At 42.4% G+C, this 21,315-nt stretch overlaps 4 protein-coding genes across 4 annotated transcripts; 3 read left to right on the forward strand and 1 right to left on the reverse strand.

Moving 5' to 3' along the window:
- The first annotated feature begins 15,586 nt into the window (after window positions 1–15,586).
- LOC9658965 (UPF0161 protein At3g09310) lies at window positions 15,587–16,269 on the forward strand. Its single transcript, XM_002978643.2, has 4 exons — window positions 15,587–15,767; window positions 15,824–15,883; window positions 15,953–16,093; window positions 16,149–16,269. Exons 1-4 carry the CDS (start codon window positions 15,602–15,604, stop codon window positions 16,202–16,204), a joined length of 423 nt encoding a protein of 140 aa, XP_002978689.2. The 5' UTR covers window positions 15,587–15,601; the 3' UTR covers window positions 16,205–16,269.
- Window positions 16,231–17,798, reverse strand: LOC9653908 (zinc finger CCCH domain-containing protein 35). The gene has a single exon (XM_002978760.2). The coding sequence runs from the start codon at window positions 17,683–17,685 to the stop codon at window positions 16,534–16,536; it is 1,152 nt and encodes a 383-aa protein (XP_002978806.1). The 5' UTR covers window positions 17,686–17,798; the 3' UTR covers window positions 16,231–16,533.
- A 1,483-nt stretch (window positions 17,799–19,281) lies between these two features.
- LOC9658966 (expansin-B3) lies at window positions 19,282–20,265 on the forward strand. Its single transcript, XM_024683654.1, has 4 exons — window positions 19,282–19,427; window positions 19,527–19,539; window positions 19,714–19,898; window positions 19,956–20,265. Exons 1-4 carry the CDS (start codon window positions 19,282–19,284, stop codon window positions 20,263–20,265), a joined length of 654 nt encoding a protein of 217 aa, XP_024539422.1.
- A 423-nt stretch (window positions 20,266–20,688) lies between these two features.
- Window positions 20,689–21,312, forward strand: LOC112349367 (haloacid dehalogenase-like hydrolase domain-containing protein At2g33255). Its single transcript, XM_024683655.1, has one exon. The coding sequence runs from the start codon at window positions 20,689–20,691 to the stop codon at window positions 21,310–21,312; it is 624 nt and encodes a 207-aa protein (XP_024539423.1).
- The last annotated feature ends 3 nt before the right edge of the window (window positions 21,313–21,315 follow it).

Consider the following 21,315-nt stretch of genomic DNA (forward strand, 5'->3'; position numbering starts at 1 on the left):
GGAAAACCCATATAAGTCTAACGACACGATCCTCCGCAACACCATCCGGTAAAGCAAACCCATCACTGCTAAGTCATCATCGAGTGAAGCAAGTGTTAACGGTCCTTGAAAAAGTCTACAAGCGATCACTAGTCGCAAAGCAACCAACAATCACCTTTCAACTGGCCTTCACAAGACCCAAACACTAAACTCACGTCATCGAGTCATACACTTGTCCAACATGAACGTGATACCTCCGGTATGAGATGAAAGTTCATAAACAAGCACAAACCAAATGACCACTCGAATCCAACTCAACTGCGATAAGCTCACCAAGGCATTTAGCCAACAGCTCTGAGCATGCCTTGAAGAGGCTAGCTAAGCATGATCAACACTTAGTCGAAACTAAAGTGAAGACCATAAGATGGACTCATATCGGTACACAACCTCCTCATAGACAAAGCTACAGTACGGGTACCAACATCTCAAACTCAAACAACTAAGTTGAACATCACCATCCTCAGCCAAGGCGCAGGGCCACCAAGACCAAGTCAAGATCAGTGAGAGCTCACTACTCTCATAGAGTCTAACGAAATGCAAAGTGCAACTTGCCATTAAGCATAACGCTATAAAAGAAAGGCACAAGGGTCACCTTTCCAGAAAAGTGCAACGGCCACTTTTCTACACTAACTCCAGACTCTATCCAACTCAATTGCCTTAGCCCCAAAAGTTAGCATCCCTTTCGGGCCGCATCATACAAATTACCTACTAAAGTCTAAGCCAACCGAAGTCAACTCCAACCCGTTCATTAGTTTGTACTGGCTTACGAAAACGGAATGGTTTTCAGACAAAGTGATAATAGATCAGCCATTGGAAAAGTCTAAGAAAATTTGTGGAAAATTTTCCATCCTAGAGAAAGAATGGCTCTCAGTCCAGGAATGCAAACTTTCAAGACTCAACCAACTTCCTCCTACTTAACAATTTCACATAGGTTCACCTCAACACAAATTCTCGAGATCCATAGTATGCTTAAGCTTCGAACATCTTTTTGCCCATTCTTCCGACATCCAACATCGACATCCGCCAAAAATGCAAAGTGATCATCCAAGGCTTGATCATGGAGACCATATCTTCGGATATTCACATTGCACTAACACTCTTCTTCAACCACTTTCAAGATCCAATGTGAAGCTAAAACACTAACAAGAAAAATGACATGGAAAATCAAGCTCTAAGGAAAATTCCTTATCACTTGAAGTAACAATGCCACTTCCACTAACACAAGTGCTAGTGATGTCAATGCCCCAACTACACATCTTCTCCATCCAACAATCTACTCCAAGTGTTAACGGATCAACTAATGAGCTATAGCAACTAAATGCTACAACCCTTTTCCAACACCTTAGTGGGCAAACTCAAGGAAACAAGGAACAACGTACCAACTTAAGCTTAGCATAATGGACCACTATCGAGAATCCTGTCAAAGCTACTACAATGCTACTTCTTGCAAGTAGATTAGCTTCTCCATCAACCACTTTGGGGTTGATCATCGTTTAACCAAGCAACTTCGTAAACTCATTGCTCATTATCACATGGATATGATATAAGTATCACAATGACTTGATCATCAATTGAGCAACACCACGAACAATGCCAATGTCATTACTTCAAAGGTTCACATGAATATCAAGTGCCAACTCAACTTGACAGAATGCAACATAAATGCCACACTCTACCGATAGAGATTTACAACACCCAACACCACTAACTTTTGTTCACAACACAGACAAGTTCATGCCACTCACTATCCGATCAAACTCAAAACTTAACCCAATACCAAGCTACTCAAGGAGCAATAGCTAGGTTCCCCGGAAAAGAATTGAGCATTGTAACCCAAGTCTTCCAATAGCGAGCTTAGACAAAATGGTATAGCGCTTCATTGCTATCCATCCCATAACTCACCATTTGTAAGACCATCATCTCCAACATGCATCAAGATAGGGACTCTTGATTGCATGATGTGAACACGAGCAATGAGTCACCCCTCGTTGCAAATCATCCCTCCAAGAAGAGAAGATGATTTACGTGTTTGATCCTTCGTCCCCGACGACTCTCTTTTGGGTCTCATCTTTGACTACACCTCAAGCTTGCTTTCGCACTGCCTTCAGTCCAATCCAAGAAAAGTTTATGAGAGAGCACGGCAATGACTACCTAAACCAATAGACTAATTCCTACAGTCTTAGTTGATCCACTTGTAATCATGCCTAGGAAAGATCTACTAGTGCCGTGCTAAACAGCTACGGACCAGCCTATTTGCCACTCATAGCAAACCCAGGGAAAGTTTGCTTTCACCCACGGTACAAGGAACAACTTATGGAACCACCGATAGGCTAACATTAATCCCGCCAACTCAAAGTGTAACCTCAAGTTGCTAATGCGCCTCACTCACGAGCCCAAGCTCAAACTCGTGCTAACGGAGCATCTCAAATCCATCCTATGAGCCCAAGAGCAAGCTCACATTATTACGGTACAAAAAGGTAACCAAAACCATACCCAAGGAACAATTGCAAACCCTTTGCACCAAACGTGTACCCACTCGGATCATCGTTTTCATCTCTGCGTATGCAACGAGACTAGTTGCCCAATCTCATTGAATAGTACTCGCTGAGACTCATCCTCTGATACCAAATGTAGCGCACGTGGTTTTGACCCTTTATCCTATGGTGATTTACCATAGGATAACACCACGAAGCGGAACCTAAACCCTCTTTGTGCCACGTGACAGATGCCACATGTCACATGCCACGTGTCCATGCCACGTGTCCACAGGAACCTGAGGTTCAGGGCCTTGGGCCACTGAACGAACGGTGCCAAACTCCCAAGCTTGGAGCCGAGGAGTGACAGAACCGAACCACGGAGCAACTCCTGAGCATAAAGCCCAAGGAGCGAAGGGGCGGGAGCCCGGAGCGACTTGGAACAGTCCTGGAGCAACCAGCATCCCAATGCTAGGACCAGCACACAAAACGGAGCCAAACGGAGTCTAGCGCTATTTCGGCATACCGGTGGCCTAACGCGAGGATATGGGTACTCCACCAACTAGCATGGAATGGAACTTGGGCTTAGACTCAAGCCGGACGCAGAACAAGGACAGGCACGCAAGCGGGAGCTAGACTATGCCTCAGGTTGGTCGGCCATGCCCGACCTACCCACTATCCCTACTATACATTTGGAACCCCCCCCCCCCTTGAGGAACACACGCTTTGGGCTTTCACCCCAAGCCTCCCTTAGTATCAGGAGTTAGTCTCTGGGACAAGCTCGAAACTTACTAAATATGGAATGTCCCTACATTGCGAATTTGGACATGGGACAAACACCATTGTGTTCAGGACGATCTCTACATTCCGTAGATATGCCAAATGAGCAAATCTGGACACTTTCCATAAATAGCATTTGGGACCGAATTGAGACTAACACAAAGGGCATGATAGCGAGGGTGTTTGGTAGACACGGTAAGCTATCATCCGGCGATATTGAGGGACCAATCTCAATACGCGAGGGTTCTTGTCAAGCCAGTGCAAGACAGAGCAAAAGAGAACTAAGAGCCAGGCCGAGTATGCTCAGCTAGAAACACATAGGAGTTCCTACTTTATGTCCATCTGGCTAAGTACAGGTGCTAAGCCCAGTAAACTAACACTTGAACAAGAGGGACTGAGAAAAGGAACTAGCAATACCGACCTCCTGCCATCGTGGCAGTAAGGTAAGAGTGTCCGTAAGGACTAGCCGACAGGTAACTTTCGATACCTGAAGTCACATTCGCGACACTCACTCTCTCACTCTCAATCTAAACTCATATTCACACTTGCATGCTTGATCTCTAACACTCTCCTGCACTCAATCTCTCCCACTTGTGTGCTCAATCTTTTGCACTCGTGTGCTCCATACTCAATCTTTCACACATTCAATCCTTCGATCTTTCACATGCTCAATTTTTCGATCTCTCACATGCTTCACTCATGGCACAAAAAGTAACCTAATTTTGGTAGCTACCCTAATCCTGACAGCTGCCCTTTTCTTTCAAGATGGAGAAGTTCTAGTGGCTAAATTCGTGTTTGGGGGATCTTTAGGATGATATGAGGTCCTCCTTGCACAAATTTGGACTATAGGCTTATAGATATAAAGTTTTTACCATTGTTTTTCCACTTTCCTTTATTTTTCTTAGTTTCTAAGAGATTTTTGAGTGACAAAAGAATTTATTTTAGTTGTGTTTTGTTTGGGTCAAAGTGGCTTTTTCAACAAATTATTTTCAACAAGCTAAAGAACACATGATTTGGTGGAGAATCAAGCTGTATGCAAGTATTTTTCTCTTGTATTTTCCCATGTTTTTATAGCTTACTTCTAAAGGTTTAAGCTTGAGATCCTTGCACCAATTTAGAGAATTGTTTGTATGAGTGTTTAGATCTGATCATAAAGATTCAAAAGAGTGCTTTATTGATGAACAGAACACAAGAAGTTGAGAGATTTTTCATTCTCACTCTCTTTTTTCTTTTCTTTTTATGGCTTTATCCTAGAGCTTTAAAAGCAAGATTTTTTGAATGTTCTCTAAAAGTTCTCTTGTTAGTCTCTTCTTTTGCTCCTTAGCTTTCATATAAGTCTTTTCTTGCAAGAGAATTTACCAAGAATTGTGAGTTTTATTGTTATTTATCTTATGTAGTACTGAACAATGACTTTGAGAAGTTTGTTATTTTTTGTTTCATCACCATTTTTATAATTTTTTGAATGCATTGGATAAATCTCTTTGAGAGCTTTCTACCATGTGCTTACATATGAAATCTGATGCCAATTTAAGGATTTTGAATCAATTTCCCACAATACTTTCAACTATTTTTGTGCATTTCTAAGTGGCTTGAGTAAATTTTTATTTATATGGTTGTGTAACTGGAATCAAAGGCTTTCCAGCACTCCTACTAATGATTTTTGGTGCTTACATATTTACTTTTTTGGCTTTGTGAGCTTGTGGATGGTGATTAGTGACAATTTCTAAGTTTCTTCTTAGATTCTATAGCCATTTATTTTGGCAATGAAATCTTTGTATTAGACTTATAAGATTTCAAAAGCCATGAATTTTTCACTTTTTGGGAGCATTTACTGTAGCTTTGCATTTGCAACAATTATAGGATTTTATACGTGTTCACACCAAATTTACACATATTCAACGCCTGCTTACTATCAATATTATCCCATAGGTTGGGGGCCATTATTCATATATCAGCCACAATTTAGATTATCAAATAGCTCTCTCGGCTTCAGAGTCTTTGGTAGATAGTGAGTTTCAGCATCCACTACCTATGGCAATTCCTCCTCAAATCCATATTTTGGGATAGATTTGCCTTACTTATTAGGTAATAGGGACATTTATGCCAAGACCACATTCTTCACTTGCACATTAAATGGCATTAGCGATGATGATTAGAAACTTCAAGACTTCTCTAGATCACTTAATAGCCATGTAACAATCTGGACGAAGACTCATTTAGAGGCATATATAGTAGACTATGTCATATTTAAGGCCTCCTTCAAGTCACACTTTGATTAGCAATGGCCTACAAATCAATTACTCATGGACTTGTTCACATTTTGGTAAGAAGCTTATTAGTTAGTGCTAGAGTATATGATACATTTTCATACCTACTAAGAGTGTGTGGAGTAATAGGTGATCACTAATGAGCCCCATGGTATCACTACATTCATCTTTAGGCTCAAGAAGAACCTCTAACACAAGATACTCAAAACGCAATTTTAAACATTTTGCAAGGTTTTTGATTTTGATTTAGAACATGATTTCTCTAGAAGCTCAATATTTCCAAATTTGAGGAGGCTTTTCTCCCTCCCTCAGTGGAGTCTTCATGTGTAGCCATCTCTTGTTTAACTCCCACACCTACCATTGTTGATGATAAAGTCCCAGTAGTGATTGAGAAGGCTTTCATAGAGCTTATAAGGTACAAAAAGATCATTTAATAGTAGTAACAAATGCAAGAGAAGATGCTCAAAGAGCTCTACACTTGTTTTTTTATAATAGGCCAAGAAGCCACAATGCATTCCAAGCTTTTTTTATTGCTCCCATTATAAAAACACCACTCACAACATGGAGAGGTGCTAGAAGCTTCATCTAGAGTTGCAGCCACCATATTCCCAACGTATTTAAGAGCAACTATTCATTGATAATAACACTACAACAAAAAGGAAGGATCACTACTAATAGCAGCTTGAGCAATATGCAATTGAGGACACACCTTCATCATCTTCTAACAAGGGAAGGCAAGAGGACAAGTTAATGCTATCCAAATCATTGAGGAGGAGTTTGCAAAAACAACAACCACAAAAGCACAAAGAAGGAAGTGGCTGCTCAAAAGGAAATTGATGATGATCCAACTCCTTTAGTAATCACCGACCCAACACCCAAGGTGGTGTGCAAGCTCCCATTCATATATCTTCTTCTTGGATTTCCTTCACCTTTCTCTGGCAGTTCCTAGATCCTTGAGAGTGCACTTCAACAGTTGATAGAAATATCCATCACCTTTTTAATACACAAGCTTTTATGCATAGTTCCTGGGCTTAGATAGCATTTGGAAGACTTTACAAGGTCTACTAAAGCCATAGCCTCTCTCCCACAGAATGTCTACATCATCAACATTGCCTCCTCTTCCAATCCAAGTGCATTTTTTGCACCTATAGACTTTGGCAATAGTTTTCCCATCATCAATGCTTTTGTTGACTCTAACTTTGGGAATAATATGTTGGAAGCATACCTCTAATTCTGAAGATATTTGCAAACCACATTGTCATTCTTGCAAGAATTTGCCATAGAGTTTGAGTCTTTATCAACAGGGTGAAATCTTTTCTAGACTTTGTGGTGGTGGACTACCAAAAGCTTAGTTGCATACCTTTGAAGGATTGCTTAATCCTTAGACAAGTTTGGCATGATCAAGTCTGCACATCACAAACTAATCATTTAGCATGATCAAGATTAGTGACGGTTGTTGGACTTCTTGTCTTTACAATGCTTGGAAACACTCTCTATTAGGAAAACTTTAAAGGCAACCTTCAAAATTGTGTCAAAGCCAATCAATCTCTTTTGAGCCAATATTCTCGTCCTTGACAGATTTTTCACACTTGTTGACCATTGTCTTCTCTAAGTTGATAAAAAATCCATCACAGCCCAAGTTCAATATGTTCCAATGCAACACTATCCTCACTGAGGCTTCCCTAATCATCACAATAAACACTTAACTTGATCATATTGATGGCCAACATTAGAAGGTGCCAATCTTTCAAGTGGAGGCTTTTCTAATGATGTCATTTCTTTTTTAGCATGGATCTAATATGGAGGATCTTCCCTCAGTTGTAGTTAAGTCTTAGGGACTTTAGAGTGGTACACTAGTGAAGTATATGCAACTCATGGTGTCTACCACCTTTAAGTGGAAACAGCGATTGCAGAGAACAGTCTAGCCTCTTTATTTGAGGACCAAGTGGTGAGTGACCACGTGGTTAGTCCAGCCTTTTTATTTGAGTACCAAACTACTCTTACCTCAATAACTTTTCTTTTACAAGGCATTTTTTCCTAAGAATTGGTGTTTGGATTCATGACCTAGTAGAGACAAAAATGGCTCATCTTGCAACAACCCAGCCTGCAACTTTGGTGAATGAGGCCAAGTACCTTGTAGTGATCTTGGCCATGCAAAATTGGCCAAATATCACAAGCTCAAAGGGATGGTTTTCATTGAGGATTCACATCTCATTGTTCGTCAGTTTAATAGAGAGTATGAGGTCCTCAAGGACAATCTCAAGGACCTTTGATAACATGCTATAGAACTCAAGGAATTCTTCCAACAAGTCAACTTCCCACAAGTAGAGAATTTCTGGGCTAACAAACTTTCTCACAAAATAATCACAGCAATGTGTGCCAAGAAGGAGAAAGCCTCTTCTCTTGTTTCTTTAGTGTAAGATGACCACACTCTTCTTGATCCTAAAACACCCCTAGTTCCAGATTCTAGAACCCATGAAGTCCACCTTAGTGGTGACAAAGATCCGATCTTGATCACACATGCTCTTTCTCCCACATATACAACATGACTATTGGAGCTTCTCCAGAGGTACAAGGATGTGTTTGCCTAGGAATATTCCCAGCTTCCAAGTGTTCTTATGGACACCATCACCTACCAACTCATTCTCATAAACAACACTAAACCTGTTTGGCAAAAGATCTAATAATTCATCAACTCGCTTCTTTTAGATATTAAGTTGGAGATTGAGAAGTGGCTGGTAGCAAACTTCGTCTGTAAACTATGAAAATTTGGCAGCTACAAAAAGATGAGTACCTAGCAATATCATTAGCAATCATAGTTACAATGGGTTAGTAACCTTTGGAAACAAAGTGTTATGCTTTTCAATTGAGCATGACAAACTATAACCATAATATATTGGGTACTTTAGTGCAATTCTATAAGTCATACATAATGACACTCAAAGATCATGACTTCATTATTTGTATTTCAACATTGTAATCACCAAGAGAGATAAGATGTAAGTAGCTGTCTCTTTTGTTCTGGGTTTCTACATTACAACTTACATAATATTATGCATGTTTTTTTTAAAAAACCAGTAAGGGTATTGAGTTGGTAATGAATATACCTATAATATGCTTAGATATTCTTGATATACATCTAAAATACTTCTAGGTATATTTTATGATCTAATGGTTCTAATATATTTAGATTAATCTTGTAGAAATTTTAAAATTAATTTATAATTCTAAATATCAAGTAAATTTGGTCTACTACTCTAAATATTATTTTTTAAAATTTAGTTTCTTTCAGTAGCTATAAAATAAGTGTGTTTTTAAAAATTTCAAGGATAATTTGGGGCCTATGTCAAATGGTGGCGTCCCAAACAAGGCATTCGTTAATCTTTAAAGCCCAATTTCTTTCTACTAGAGCACTTCAGCAATAAGTGGCAAGGTTAGGACATAGAGGCTAGCACTACCTGGATCAGTTGTGAGTGTCAAGTTGAGACCTTATGTCTTCCACAGAGGAGAGCATTTGCAGCTGGGGTCATTATGCCACCACAGTAGTATCACTTCTGGAGCTCTATAGAATCTTGTGCCTTGCTTCAGTATTTTTTTCTGCAATGATGATGCTCGTGAGTAGCTGGTACGTTCCCTCAAGATAGCTGGAGCTTGAATTATTAGGACCATGACCTTGAGCAAGAGGCCACTTGGAGAAGAACCGATAGCCTGGGTCAAGAGGTGGAGCAAGTAAAGTACTGGAGTCATATCGACACATACCAAGGCCAAGAAAGGTGGTGCAAAGCTTTTTTCTTGAAGTTGTTGATGTAACACTTGATTGCCACCTTCCATATGAGCTCTAGCAGCAATCCATACTTGAGACCACTGTCAGCACCATTGCATAGGTGGCTGTGAATGCAAATTTGTTAACTCGGACACCTGCTCCAATGCCACTATATGTAGAAGGATATCATGAGCCCAAGCAATATCATCGTATTTATACCTCTCCAAGGGTACCACACTTGCCATACATGTCGAGCAAAGTGTTGGAGACTGCATCATTTGTTTCCAAACTCACACAATGACCATAGCATGAACTTGTCAAGCTTGCATAGCCAACTTCCTTCTCCTCCTTTGGCCAAGAGAGAGCTCAGGGTCATGCTTAAGATAGCCAGCTAGTTGGCTGCCAGATGCTTGTCATGCTATAGCCTTAGCCCCACAAAACCTGGTTATGAGCTTCCTCCTTGAAATTAAGCTGGCAAAGATGGTTGGACTTTGAGATCACTCAATAGTGACACTATTGGCTAACATTGTTAATTTGTAATACTTGTTTATTATTTGTATAGCTACCTGTAGCATTATTTGTGCATGGTGCTGCACATTACAAAATTTAAGATGGATGACATGTGGCAGTATGCATACAAAAGTGTAGAATTTGATCAAGGCACTGATCATTGAAAGAGTTCCACAAAGGATGGTGGCTGGCTTGGAAACTTTTTTAAAAAAATTATTTATTCATTAGAATTAGATTCTTGTCAAAAGTATATTTTAAGGTTATAATGTTAAAAAATACATTAAAAATAAATAACTATATTTGAAATAAAATAAAAATAACAAGTATTTTTGTAATGCTCAACAATTTATTTAATTTTAAAAAGTGAATTCTAACCTTTTTCTAATAAATATTTCAATCTATAAAATAACTATCTCTATACCCTTTCCCAACAAAGCTGGGATCCTTGCTAGTTGGAGATTCCCAAATGTTTTCTCCCATTCTTTTATCCAGACATATAACTCTCCTTTTTTCAGCAATATGGTCTGCCTTTATTGCAAAATATGGAATCCACCTCTAGTAATAATTTACCATTTGAAGAAAGTTAAGAAGCATGTGAGATTCAATAGCTACTACAGCTCTTTTATACCCTAGTCTTCTTTGGATTTGGCTTGATTCTCTTGTTTGTCATCAGAATTCTCAAATATTCCACCTCACTTGTGAAGAAAAGGCATTTTTTTTCATTTTTGACTTATGCTTGTTCTACTCTAGAGCTTCCAATACTTGATCTGCATGCCCAAGATGAATCTGAATGTACCAAAATATCATTAAAGTAAGGATGAGCATAAGCATCACAAGGTGCCAAAATTCCATTCATCATCCTTTGAAATGTTGCTAGCAAATTACATAACTCGAATAATATCTTGGTAAATTGAAATAATCCTTGTTGAGTTGCAAAAGATGTCTTTTCCTTGCTACTTAGATGAAGTCCAACTTACAAAAATGTAGAATGAAGACTAATAAGCAAGAATACTTTATATTGCCTAATTCTGTCCAACATTGTGTTAACTCTTGGCATTGGATGAACATTTTTTGCTATAATGTCGTTTAGTAGCTTATAATTGACATACATCCATAAAGATCTGTCAGATTTTAGTGCTAGTACCACGAGAAAGCACCATAGCAAGTTTGAAGGTTCAATCACCCTTGCTCAAAGCATATTATCCATGTTTTTGTTAATCACCTTTATTTCCACCTCAAAATACCTATATACTAACTTTTTGATTGAAGATGGCCCCCTTTTCTCAATCTTATGTTCAACAAGTAGTGTTTTGCTAAGCTCCCATCTAGACTGATAGAATACTACTTGATGCCTTGCTATTATACTTTGTGCTTTCTAAATCACCTCTTAATTCACTATCTCCATCTTCCTAAATTGAATATTATTGAGGAATTGACTCATTTTGTCCTCCTCAGCTAGAGACTTTAGGCTCTTCTTCAATATTGCCTATTCTTCCTTGAGTTTAAATTATTGCAAAGATTTTCTATTTCCCTTTAGCAACCTCCATTTTATGTAGCTATCAAGGAATTTCATCCGAGGAAGCTTGGGAGAGCTGCTGCTTGGATTGCCTTCTCTATTGGAGTAAAGTTAATTATCCTACTAACCAAACACTTTGCATGCCCTTAGATGTTGTAGTGATTGTGGATCATCACTAGAATTTGTAGCTTCTCTTAAAGAAACAAAATACCTTCTTGTAAGGTTTCAAATATTCATCTAGTAAGAGATGAGTGTCCAAACCAAATAGGAGAAAGTAGCAATCTTGGTAGTTAACCATGACTCTCAAGAAAATCTCCTCTAGTCCTACTTGAATTGGAATTTTTGATGAATTCAAATGACTAAGTTGGTTCACCATTAGTTCCAAACATTGTACAAGGCCATTCAAATACTTAATCTTAAACCTCTTTACCACTTCATAGTTTAAGGCTGATTGATTTACACCAAAATCTAACAAAATCTCAACCTTCATTCCAAAAATGATTACTTTCATCCTTTATGTGGATGCATCAGAGACTAATCTTTGAAAAGAGCAAAGATTCCACTCTTTTTCCCCTAAAACCTTTTCTAATCTATTTTGTCTCACCTTCTATCTTCATCCACTTGTTTTACCAACAATATTAATACTTTTCTTCTCTCACCAGTTTTTAAAGTCCAATTGAGTTGAATTGAATTGAAGATTTCTTTATGAACTTAGTCAAATTTGATATTTCCCTTTGGATCCTTGTTGAGATGATTTGATTTGCTTGATTGAACTTTCTTTTTATTTAGAGCCTTTTTTTCTCATCCATCTTCTATTGCTACTCACAAATGTACATTAGATATAGAAAAGAATCTTCCTCTTCTTCTTTTTGAGAATCTTGTGCCTTTGCCTCTTCATGATCCTTTTACTGATCTAAATCCTTCCATGTGATTTGCTAAACCAACTCAATAAGCAAATATAATTCAATAAGCAATTCCTAGCCTAATAATCATCTTTTCCTCACTAAAAGCATTTCCTAGTTCTTAGAATCTCCAAATGCTTGATCCACCAGCTTCCTCCCAAAAGCTGCCATATAATGATCCACCTTGGTAAGTTGAGACTTAAGCTCTATCATCAAGATTCATCTTTGTCAAAGTATCCTCTTCCTTCTCACCTTTAGCTTGAGATTCCATTATAGGGATGGAATCTTGTAGTGTATCTACTACTTGAGTAACTCTCTAACCTCCAACTCTCAAGCATCTCTTACAGCATCTTGAAATATCTCAAGCAATTGATTCTCCATCTTAGTGAACCTTGAGCCTGCCTATGCCAATCTGTAGTGTATGTGGTTTTTTACCCTTATTCTATGGTGATTTACCATAGGATAACCACGAATCAGAATCACATGCCACATGTCCAAAGGATAGTGGTGTAGAACCCAAGTTTCAAGGCCTTGGGCCACTAAATGAAAGAATAGTGCCAAACTCCCAAGCAATAACACTAGAGCATGGAACAACTCTTGAGCGTACAGCTCAAAAAGTGAAGGAACAGGAGGGTGAAACAACTTGGAATAGTCCTAGAGCATCTAGCATCCCAATGTCAGGATCAACACGCAAAACAAAGCCAAATGGAGTCTAGTGCTATTTTAGCATACCAGTGGCCTAACGCAAGGATATGGGTACTCCACCAGCTAGCATGGTGTGGAACTTGGGTTTAGACCCAAGCTGGACACAAAACTAAGACAGGCACACAAGCGGGAATTAAACTATGCCTTAGGTTAGTTGGCCATGCCTGATATACCCATTATCTCTATTATACATTTGGAACCCCCCATATCCCCCTCACCCCCCTCCCCCCTTCCTCTAAGGAATAGATGCTTTGGGCTTTCACCCCAAACTTAGTATCAAGAGTTAGTTTCTGAGACTAACTCAAAACTTATTAATATGGAATGGTGTTAGAATGTGAATTTTGGACATGGGACGAACACCATTGTGTTTAGGCTAATCTTTACATTCCATAGATATGCCAAATTATCAAATCTAGACACTTTTCATAATTAGCTAATAGAACGAAATGAGTCCAATACAAAGGGCATGATAGCGAGGGTGTTTAGCAGACACAATAAGCTATTATTTAGTGAATATTGAGGGATCAATCTCAATATTGTAGGGGTTCTTGATACTAGCAAGTGCAAGCTAATGACACAAGTTTATCAAACTAAGCTGAGTAAGTTCAGCAAAAAATACATAGGGTTCCTACCTTATGTTTATCTAATTTAAGTGCATGGCCATTGACCAGTTTTTCAACTAACTCAAGTGGGAATTGATAACAGGTCCAACAATACTAACCTCTTGCTGTTGTGGCAGTAAGGAAAGAAGGCTTAGAAATCTTTCCCTAAACTTGCATTCTAGCCAATCCAAGCCTAGCTCCTATCCACCTATATGATCCAAGAATTTTTCCTTGTTGACATTCCACTAGATATGTGCTAACCCAGTTGTCATTATAGATCTTATTTAGAGAATGATGTTGTATACAAACCACCCATTAACCTCTTTGGCTGTGAAAAGAGTGGAAAGCCAATCCTGATTTTTGTCTATCTGACCTTTGAAAGAAGGAAGTTTGAACTTTCTTGAAATCATAGAATCTCATGGAATGTAGTGACTCCACCTTTGAACACTCATGGAGGGGGAATTATTGGTCTCTTATGCATGGTTAGCTTGAATATTGAGCTATAAGCCATTGGGACATGTATATCCTCCTCTACAAGTCCTCGTGTGTTCCATGGCACCTCAAATTCCTCCCAATTTGAATCATCTAACACCTCACTTTCCTTCTACATAGAATATTTGACCCGATGTCCTGCTCTTCTCCACTTGATGGATGATTTGTTGGTGGAGAGTTTGTACATCACCCTCCAACATCCAAGAATCCACCATTACCACCATATTTCAAATTAAATATCTAATTCCATTCATCTTGACCTTCAGCATGCTAAAAACCCCTTTGCTTGATCAAAAGATGGTGTGGATCTTCCTCCTCAACTAGATCTAGTCGGGCATTTGAAGTTCCCATCTAGCCTAGAATGTTGAAACCCTTGATGCCAATCTACTGCCAAAAGCCTCATTGATCTTCCTCCTCTTTCACTAGGCTTATTTGCTGCCTCTTGAGCTACTGCTGCCTTTTAATGAATTAATTACTTGTCTAAATCCAAGCTGGGACTGATCAATATGGCGGTAGTGGAAGGGTACCACATAGTGGCTAATTGTTACTTCTTTGTTAACTTCTAGCATTTCGCTGCCCTAGGCCTACCCAACTCTGATCTAGCCTGATAGTGGCCTTCCACCAGCTGGGAATGATGCAGCCTAGCTCCTAGTGCTGTGGGTATGCTTCAGACTGTAGCAAATGATGATTCCTGGTCACCCGAGTAGTATCAACTCCTTAAATCATTCTCCTTTGTTCACTGTGACTCCACTAACTCACTTCTGTCTCTCCTTGGGTGATGCCTCTCTACATTTGGGATCACCATGTTTCCATATCCAAGTAAGTCCCTCATCCAAAAGATGTCAGACCAGCCTTTTTCTCTTTCAGACTAGTGGGACAACTCTAAACACTCTTTCTGTACCTAGACAAGCTCAGGAACACTATGTTTTTGCGACTAATCGCAAGCTACACTAAGATTCTTCTCCAACTCATGGTGACTGAGTTCCTTCCTCACTCTGGACATGGAAGAATTGCAAAACACACTTAATAAACTCAAACAAACTCGGAAACACTATGTTGCCATAGTTGATCTTGAGCCACACAAAGATTCCTCACTTCTCTCTGGAAGGAAATTCTCTTTACAAGATCTAAGAGCCAATGCTTGTAGTTGTTCAAGGACTTTAAACTCCTGCCTTTTATATTCCCAAATCTACCTTTTATACTCCCAAATATGAGATTCCTTTATGCTACTTGATGATGCTTTTCCATAAGATTCTTGTGTCTGGATCTCCCAATGCTGCAGTTTTGCTAAACCACAACTCCTTCTAGAAGCCAGCACCTTAATTCCTTGTGCCTAGCCCCCAAAATCTTTAATTTCACCACCTAGCACTTCTTCCCTTTCATCTTTCACATCACAAGCCTTGTGGATCAAACCCAACTTTGATTTTTCTCCTGCACATTCCAAGAGCAAATTGTAAAAGCTTGTAAGATGTTATGGTTTGGTTTAAGACATGCTGCCACTTCTTGTAACATCTTGGAAGAGAGATTCATCTCCTTGCCCAACTATAAAGCATGGGACCTAACTACATGGATGCAATGCAAGTTTTATTTGCTATGGAAGTCCATTTTGCCCTACCTCCTACTATCAATAAGAAATTTCTCCCAATCAGGGACACTGTGCTTTCCAGACAGAGATGCCGCTGTGGAATGCGAGGCAGAATTGACAAGAAAGAGCAAGGCAAGTAGTTTTCCTCTCTTGAACTGTCATCGATCGATCGAACTTGTGACTAATAGACGGTCAGAAATACTCCCCTGGGGTGGACATGGCGGTCTCGTTTCTCAAATTCTACAAGAGTAAGAAACGCGTGAAGCGATGCGATTGAAATTCCAGAACATTTCTAATAGCCCTCTTCTTTTCTTTAGGAGAGATTTCGCCGCTGCTGCCCGGTTCCTGTAGATTTGTGCCAACTTGCAGCGATTACTCAATCCAAGCATACCAAAAGTATGGCGTCGTCAAAGGCACAATCCTGACTGGGTCTCGCCTCCTTCGCTGCAATCCTCTAGGTGGGTGGAGTTCAATCAATTCTAAGGCTGCGATTGATGGTTTTCGACGCGACAGGCCCCTCCGGATTTGATCCACCGCGCTGGTTTGACGAGGAGATCAACGAGAAATGAGTGTGCTCTGTTTTTAGGGTTCTTCGTAACTTATAAAAAATCGGTTTTTTACCATTTCCAAAACATTTACAATTATCTCTTCTCTCAACGGCAGCAAATCATAGGGGAAAACCAAAGGAAAATAATGAAAGAGGAATTTACCTGCGAGGCAATTAGAAAAAGAAGGAAGAGATCGGCAGGGGGAGGAGAATTGGGATTTACACTTTGTGCCATCCAAAGAAGCAAAGGGGGAAAAAACGAAAATTAGCACCCGATTTTAATCGTCGCTCGATCGATCGCAAGAGGGACGCTCCTTCCTTCCATCCAACAAGCTGGGCGATCTCCCCTCTTCAGTTGATTGCCACCAGCTCGTTCACCCATCCCAGATCGGGGCAATTCTCGCCGCCACACTCGGCCAGATTCTTCGACTGATCGAATCGCTGCGCGTAGTACTCGTCGTCGATCGCAGTCCGGCTCCAAATGCTGGGCGATCCCATGCCCAGCGACGGCGAGAGCGATCGCGCGCAGTCATTCGATCGAAAGAGAGGAGATCTTCCATAGGGCGACGGCGACACGGGCGGGGACGAATATCCCCCAGGCGGCACGGAATATCCCACCCCGGGCTCGTTGAGTTCCATCTGCCTGTGCAGTGCCGCCACCAGGCTAGCGGCATTGCTAGTGCGCGAATTGAACGACAGCGATTGCCCCAGCAGCCTGGACCGTCGATCCGCCTCTACCGCCGCGGCGGCGGCGGCGGCCGCCGTGACGTGCGGCATCGACTTCATCCTCTCCAGCGCCGCCGCCACGTGCCGCTGCGGCACCGCGGCGGCGGCGGCCAGCAGCGCGTGCGCGTCCGCCACCGCCGCGGCATGCGCGATGGACTTGAGCAGCGCGGCGTCCCTCGGCGGCGTGCCGCGCGGCGTACCGCACGGCGAGAGCGGCGGCGAGTTGTCCACCGGCGAGAGCGGCGGTGAGGAGGCAGAAGAGATCGAAGAAGCGGAAGACGAAGAAGTGGGCGATGGGAGGCGCAGCTGCTCGGGCGTGTGCGCGAAGAAGCACACCTTGCGCTTGCAATTCCGGCCGTCCTTGCAGGGCTGGGTGCGGTACCGCGCGGGATGCAGCCAGCACTCGAACACGCCGTGCGCCAGATCGCAGCTGTCCCCGTTCTTGCAGCAGCCCTTGCGGAAGTCGGGGCACGACGTGCCCGAGTAGTGGAAGCGGCGGGGATCCCTCCGCCGCGCCTTCTCGCCCGGATGCGCAAAGGGGCACTCTGTCCAGTCGTGGCTCCGCCCGCGCATGCACCGCCGGACCTTGAATTCGAACATCCGGAACTCGTCGCACGCGTAGAGGTGCTCCGGCGACCACGAATCCTCGTTGTTGGAGGGCAGGAATTTGTGGAGCGCCCCCATGCTTGTCGGGCTGTCGCAGCTCCCGCTGTCGGCCGACACCGATCCAAACGCATTGCCGCCGCTGCCGCCGCCCATCCCTACATGCAGATCCATCCCCGCGCTCGAGCTCGCTCGCGCTGTTCTTCTTCTTGTGTGATCTTCTTCTAATCTACGCTGCCTCCCCTCTCTTCTTCTTTCTTTGCGAGCAAAGCACCGCGCGGTCTTCTTATCCGCGCTCTGCTTATAAACGGATCAAAACCCTTCCCGCTTGACACGTGGCGCGGTGCAGGCCCTCGGATTAAAGAGATCCGTCACACAAATGCCACGGACACGTGGCGGGACGTACCATGTGCGATATGGCCAATCCCACGGCCGCGGATCGTTTTGCAGGTTAACGGCAAGGGGACGTACGCTAACGCCGCTAGTGCCAGACGCGTTAACGACCTAGTAGTCAACAAAGCAGCGCCGCGAAGGTTCGAGCGGGCCTTAACGCGGCGTGCCCTAGCCCCAGGTGGGAATCGACCCCGCGACGCGCGACTTTCTCTTTTTCTTTTGCGGTCACGTTGATGTCGTGTCAAGTTTATAGGCGAGATTCCCCTGGAATCTTGACATTTATATTGGCTTCTTCAAGGTTTGGATTGGGTAAGCACACATCATCTTTTTTAACTTTCAAGCAGGCCATAGTGGAGAATACTATTGATACTGTGAGCCCCCGTCCCCGTGTCCTTCGCGAAGAAAAAAAAAAAGAAAACGACCTTGCTCTTAACATTAGTACTATAGCGATTATAATATCTTTTACTTCCTCCACGTAGTGCTTTGGATTTGATGACATCTCCACTTTGATGAAAGCTTTTACTTTCTATTTCTTTCTTATTCACCGGGTCAAGCTGACCAAACATCTCACATGACCCAGGCGATTAACTTATTCACTTAAAGGTGAAGGCCCCGCGTTATTCCATCTACTTTAACCGTGTCGCGTTTGTGCGCCACTCGCTAGCTAGCTAGTGCCAAAGTGAATGTTTGGACAAAAAAGTTTCCCCTTTATTATTTACCCCACACGTCCTTGTTTCCGCTAATGCAATGAACCTTGTATGCCCAATGTATGTCGGCTCATGGTTTGTATTAATCTCGTATAATCCCATGTGGCCCTGAGGTTGTTTATATGTTCTATCAGCCTCACGTGCGCGTGGGCACTTATCCGCAACGTTGTCGCGGTGGAATATTCTCCGAGGATATCCTTATCCCGGGCCTTGCATGGGGCCCGGGGGCCGGCGTACGGATATCGGTTTCGCGACAACGATAAAAAGTGAGGCCTCGTGACGTGGTTGTGGATAGGCACGAGGGCGGCCATACCTCCTCATTATTAACAAATATCTTCTTTAATTATGTTCTTATTTTTCCCTCCTGCCCCTTTTTTCTCCTCCTTGCGCATGAAAGAAAATCTCATCCATCCAAGCCTGTCGCTCTCGGATTCGATTCGATTTGGTCCCCTGTTCCGGGACCCGCCAGGATCGCTACTACTACCAGGAATATGCTGCTACCGGTGATGGAATGTGCGAGGCAGCGGAATATGCTGCTGGCGGAATGTCCTGCGCATGTTTTTGAAAGTTTGAAAGACTTGTGGCGCTAACTGCGGGGATGGGCTCCGTTACAAAAAGAGAGTCGACACATTGAATGCCTCGCAGCACCAGATTTTTTGGAGATCGATTCATGACACTCGGAGCTCTGGTGTTCTTCGCTGCTGTATTGGCTGTGATTTGCGATGCCAGGAGTCTGAATGAAACGCTGTTCAGATCGTCTGCAATGGAGATCAATGTGATCAATGCTAGCGAGTGGCAGACCGGAAGGGGAACTTGGTATGGTCCTCCCCTTGGCACTGGAACAAACAGTGAGCTAGTTTGGTCGCATGTTTAAATGATGATATCATCGGTTCTGATCGATTCTCTTTTGTGCAGCGGGTGCCTGTGGGTATGGCGAACTTGAGGGGACTCCTTACGATTCCAATATCGTCGCCATAGGAAGCGAGACCTTTAACAATGGCCTTGGGTGTGGAGCTTGCTTCGAGGTAAATTGCTAGCTCTAGCAGAAGAAGTGAAAGGTTTCCTGAATCTTGGTGAGAATTTGATTTGATCAATGATTTAGGTAAGGTGTGTCAATGACACGATTTGCCGAGAGGAGCCCACGACTGTGGTGGTGGTGACTGACGAATGCCCAGAGTGTCCCGCGGACCAGCTAGACTTCAGCGGCACAGCGTTTGAGAGCCTCGCAATAGAAGGTCAAGGTGACGCTCTTCGAGCCAGGGGCATCATTTCAATCGAGTATAGACGGTAAAACCATCTGGATATAGTCGATCACAAGAGAATAACACCTCTATATTGATCCAGGAAGTCTTGCGACTTTGCAGCCAACATCACCTTCGAAGTTGTGCCCGGATCAAACGAGTTTTGGATCGCGTTCGTGGTGAAGTACGTGCCAGGATACGGGGCGCTTCAAAGCGTGGAAGTCCAGAGCAGTGGAAGCAACACTTGGGAGAACGCCGCTCACCTGTGGGGAGCGGTGTGGCAAATCGATGGCCCTTTGACAACTCCAACTTCGGTGAGGGTGACGACCGTGGGTGGCGAAGTTGCCACTTGTGTTCTAACCGGGATCACGAGCTGGTCGCCTGGGGAAACTTCTACTTGCGGTGAAAGTTGACTGACAATATAGTAGATATAAAAATTTAACTATTATTTAGAAGTAATAATCATAATTAAGTAATTTAATCGCGGTTGTTCAGCATGCATCAATACCTATAGTTTCCTTTTTGTTATGGACGTTTAAGCTTCAAGATGCAGGAACTGTGATCCATCGCATTACTTTGGATGCTTGACCTTTAAGATTTGATTCCATGAAAGAAACAATTTAGTTTAATCATTATGTTTCCTTGTTTATAAATCACTAGATTTTTTCTTTCATGCAAAAAGTTTAAAGACTAAATTAAGCACTCGTTTTAGAGAAAAAATTAAAAATAAATCAAACATATATAAATTATTTGTATTATATAAATAATAAATAAATCATTATTAAGCCTTCTACCTTTTACTACTATAAAACTAAGTAATGTTATTTTAGGGCTAAATGTTGAGAAAGTCTTTACATGGGGTGGTTTGTGATCTGGATGGAACGCTACGGATCCCGCCCTCGCTCGATCTCAAAGCCTTGCTATCCTCACTCGCAAATCGCAAGTTTCCATCCAAGGACGAGGCCGAGCTAGCACGCCAGGCTGTAGAAAGGGCAAAGGCGCTCCGGAGCTCTGGCAAGGCATCACTCCCCGGGGCATTAGAGCTCTGCGACTTCATTGATTCAATCCCACTGCCGCGCGCGATCATCACGTTGAGCAGCAGAGCTGACGTGCAGAAACACGAGGCGAAGGAGCTCGCGAGGGCGTCGAGGAGATTTTCACCGATTTTTGGGGGGCAGGAGAAGGTGGTGAAGCCGTCGCCCGAGCCGCTGCTGCGAGTGTGCCACAAGTGGGGCGTGGAGCCAGGCCAAGTTTTGATGGTGGGCGATTCTGCGAAGTATGATGTCGCCTGCGGCAACAGCGCAGGAGCAATCACTTGCCTCATTGATCCGCTGTTTCGATACAGGATTGACGAGCTCACCGGCGAGCGGCGGCCTGATTTCGTCGTCCATTCCCTCCACGAGATCCAAGAACTCATCAGAAAGATCGGCTACGTTCCCTTTGATTGTAAATTTGATTAGAGA

Source organism: Selaginella moellendorffii, unplaced genomic scaffold (genome assembly GCF_000143415.4).
Source record: "Selaginella moellendorffii unplaced genomic scaffold, v1.0 SELMOscaffold_38, whole genome shotgun sequence".
NCBI classification, from domain to species: Eukaryota; Viridiplantae; Streptophyta; class Lycopodiopsida; order Selaginellales; family Selaginellaceae; genus Selaginella; species Selaginella moellendorffii.

Bases quoted from the DNA above. Each gene is read 5' to 3' on its own strand.
- LOC9658965 (XM_002978643.2), top strand. From the start codon at position 15,602: ATGGGACCTAACTACATGGATGCAATGCAAGTTTTATTTGCTATGGAA. The intron at 15,768-15,823 runs GCAAGTAGTTTT...TGTGACTAATAG, and splicing joins AATTGACAAGAAAGAGCAAG to ACGGTCAGAAATACTCCCCT. The intron at 15,884-15,952 runs GTAAGAAACGCG...TCTTTTCTTTAG, and splicing joins GTTTCTCAAATTCTACAAGA to GAGAGATTTCGCCGCTGCTG.
- LOC9653908 (XM_002978760.2), bottom strand. From the start codon at position 17,685: ATGGATCTGCATGTAGGGATGGGCGGCGGCAGCGGCGGCAATGCGTTT.
- LOC9658966 (XM_024683654.1), top strand. From the start codon at position 19,282: ATGACACTCGGAGCTCTGGTGTTCTTCGCTGCTGTATTGGCTGTGATT. The intron at 19,899-19,955 runs GTAAAACCATCT...ATATTGATCCAG, and splicing joins ATTTCAATCGAGTATAGACG to GAAGTCTTGCGACTTTGCAG.
- LOC112349367 (XM_024683655.1), top strand. From the start codon at position 20,689: ATGTTGAGAAAGTCTTTACATGGGGTGGTTTGTGATCTGGATGGAACG.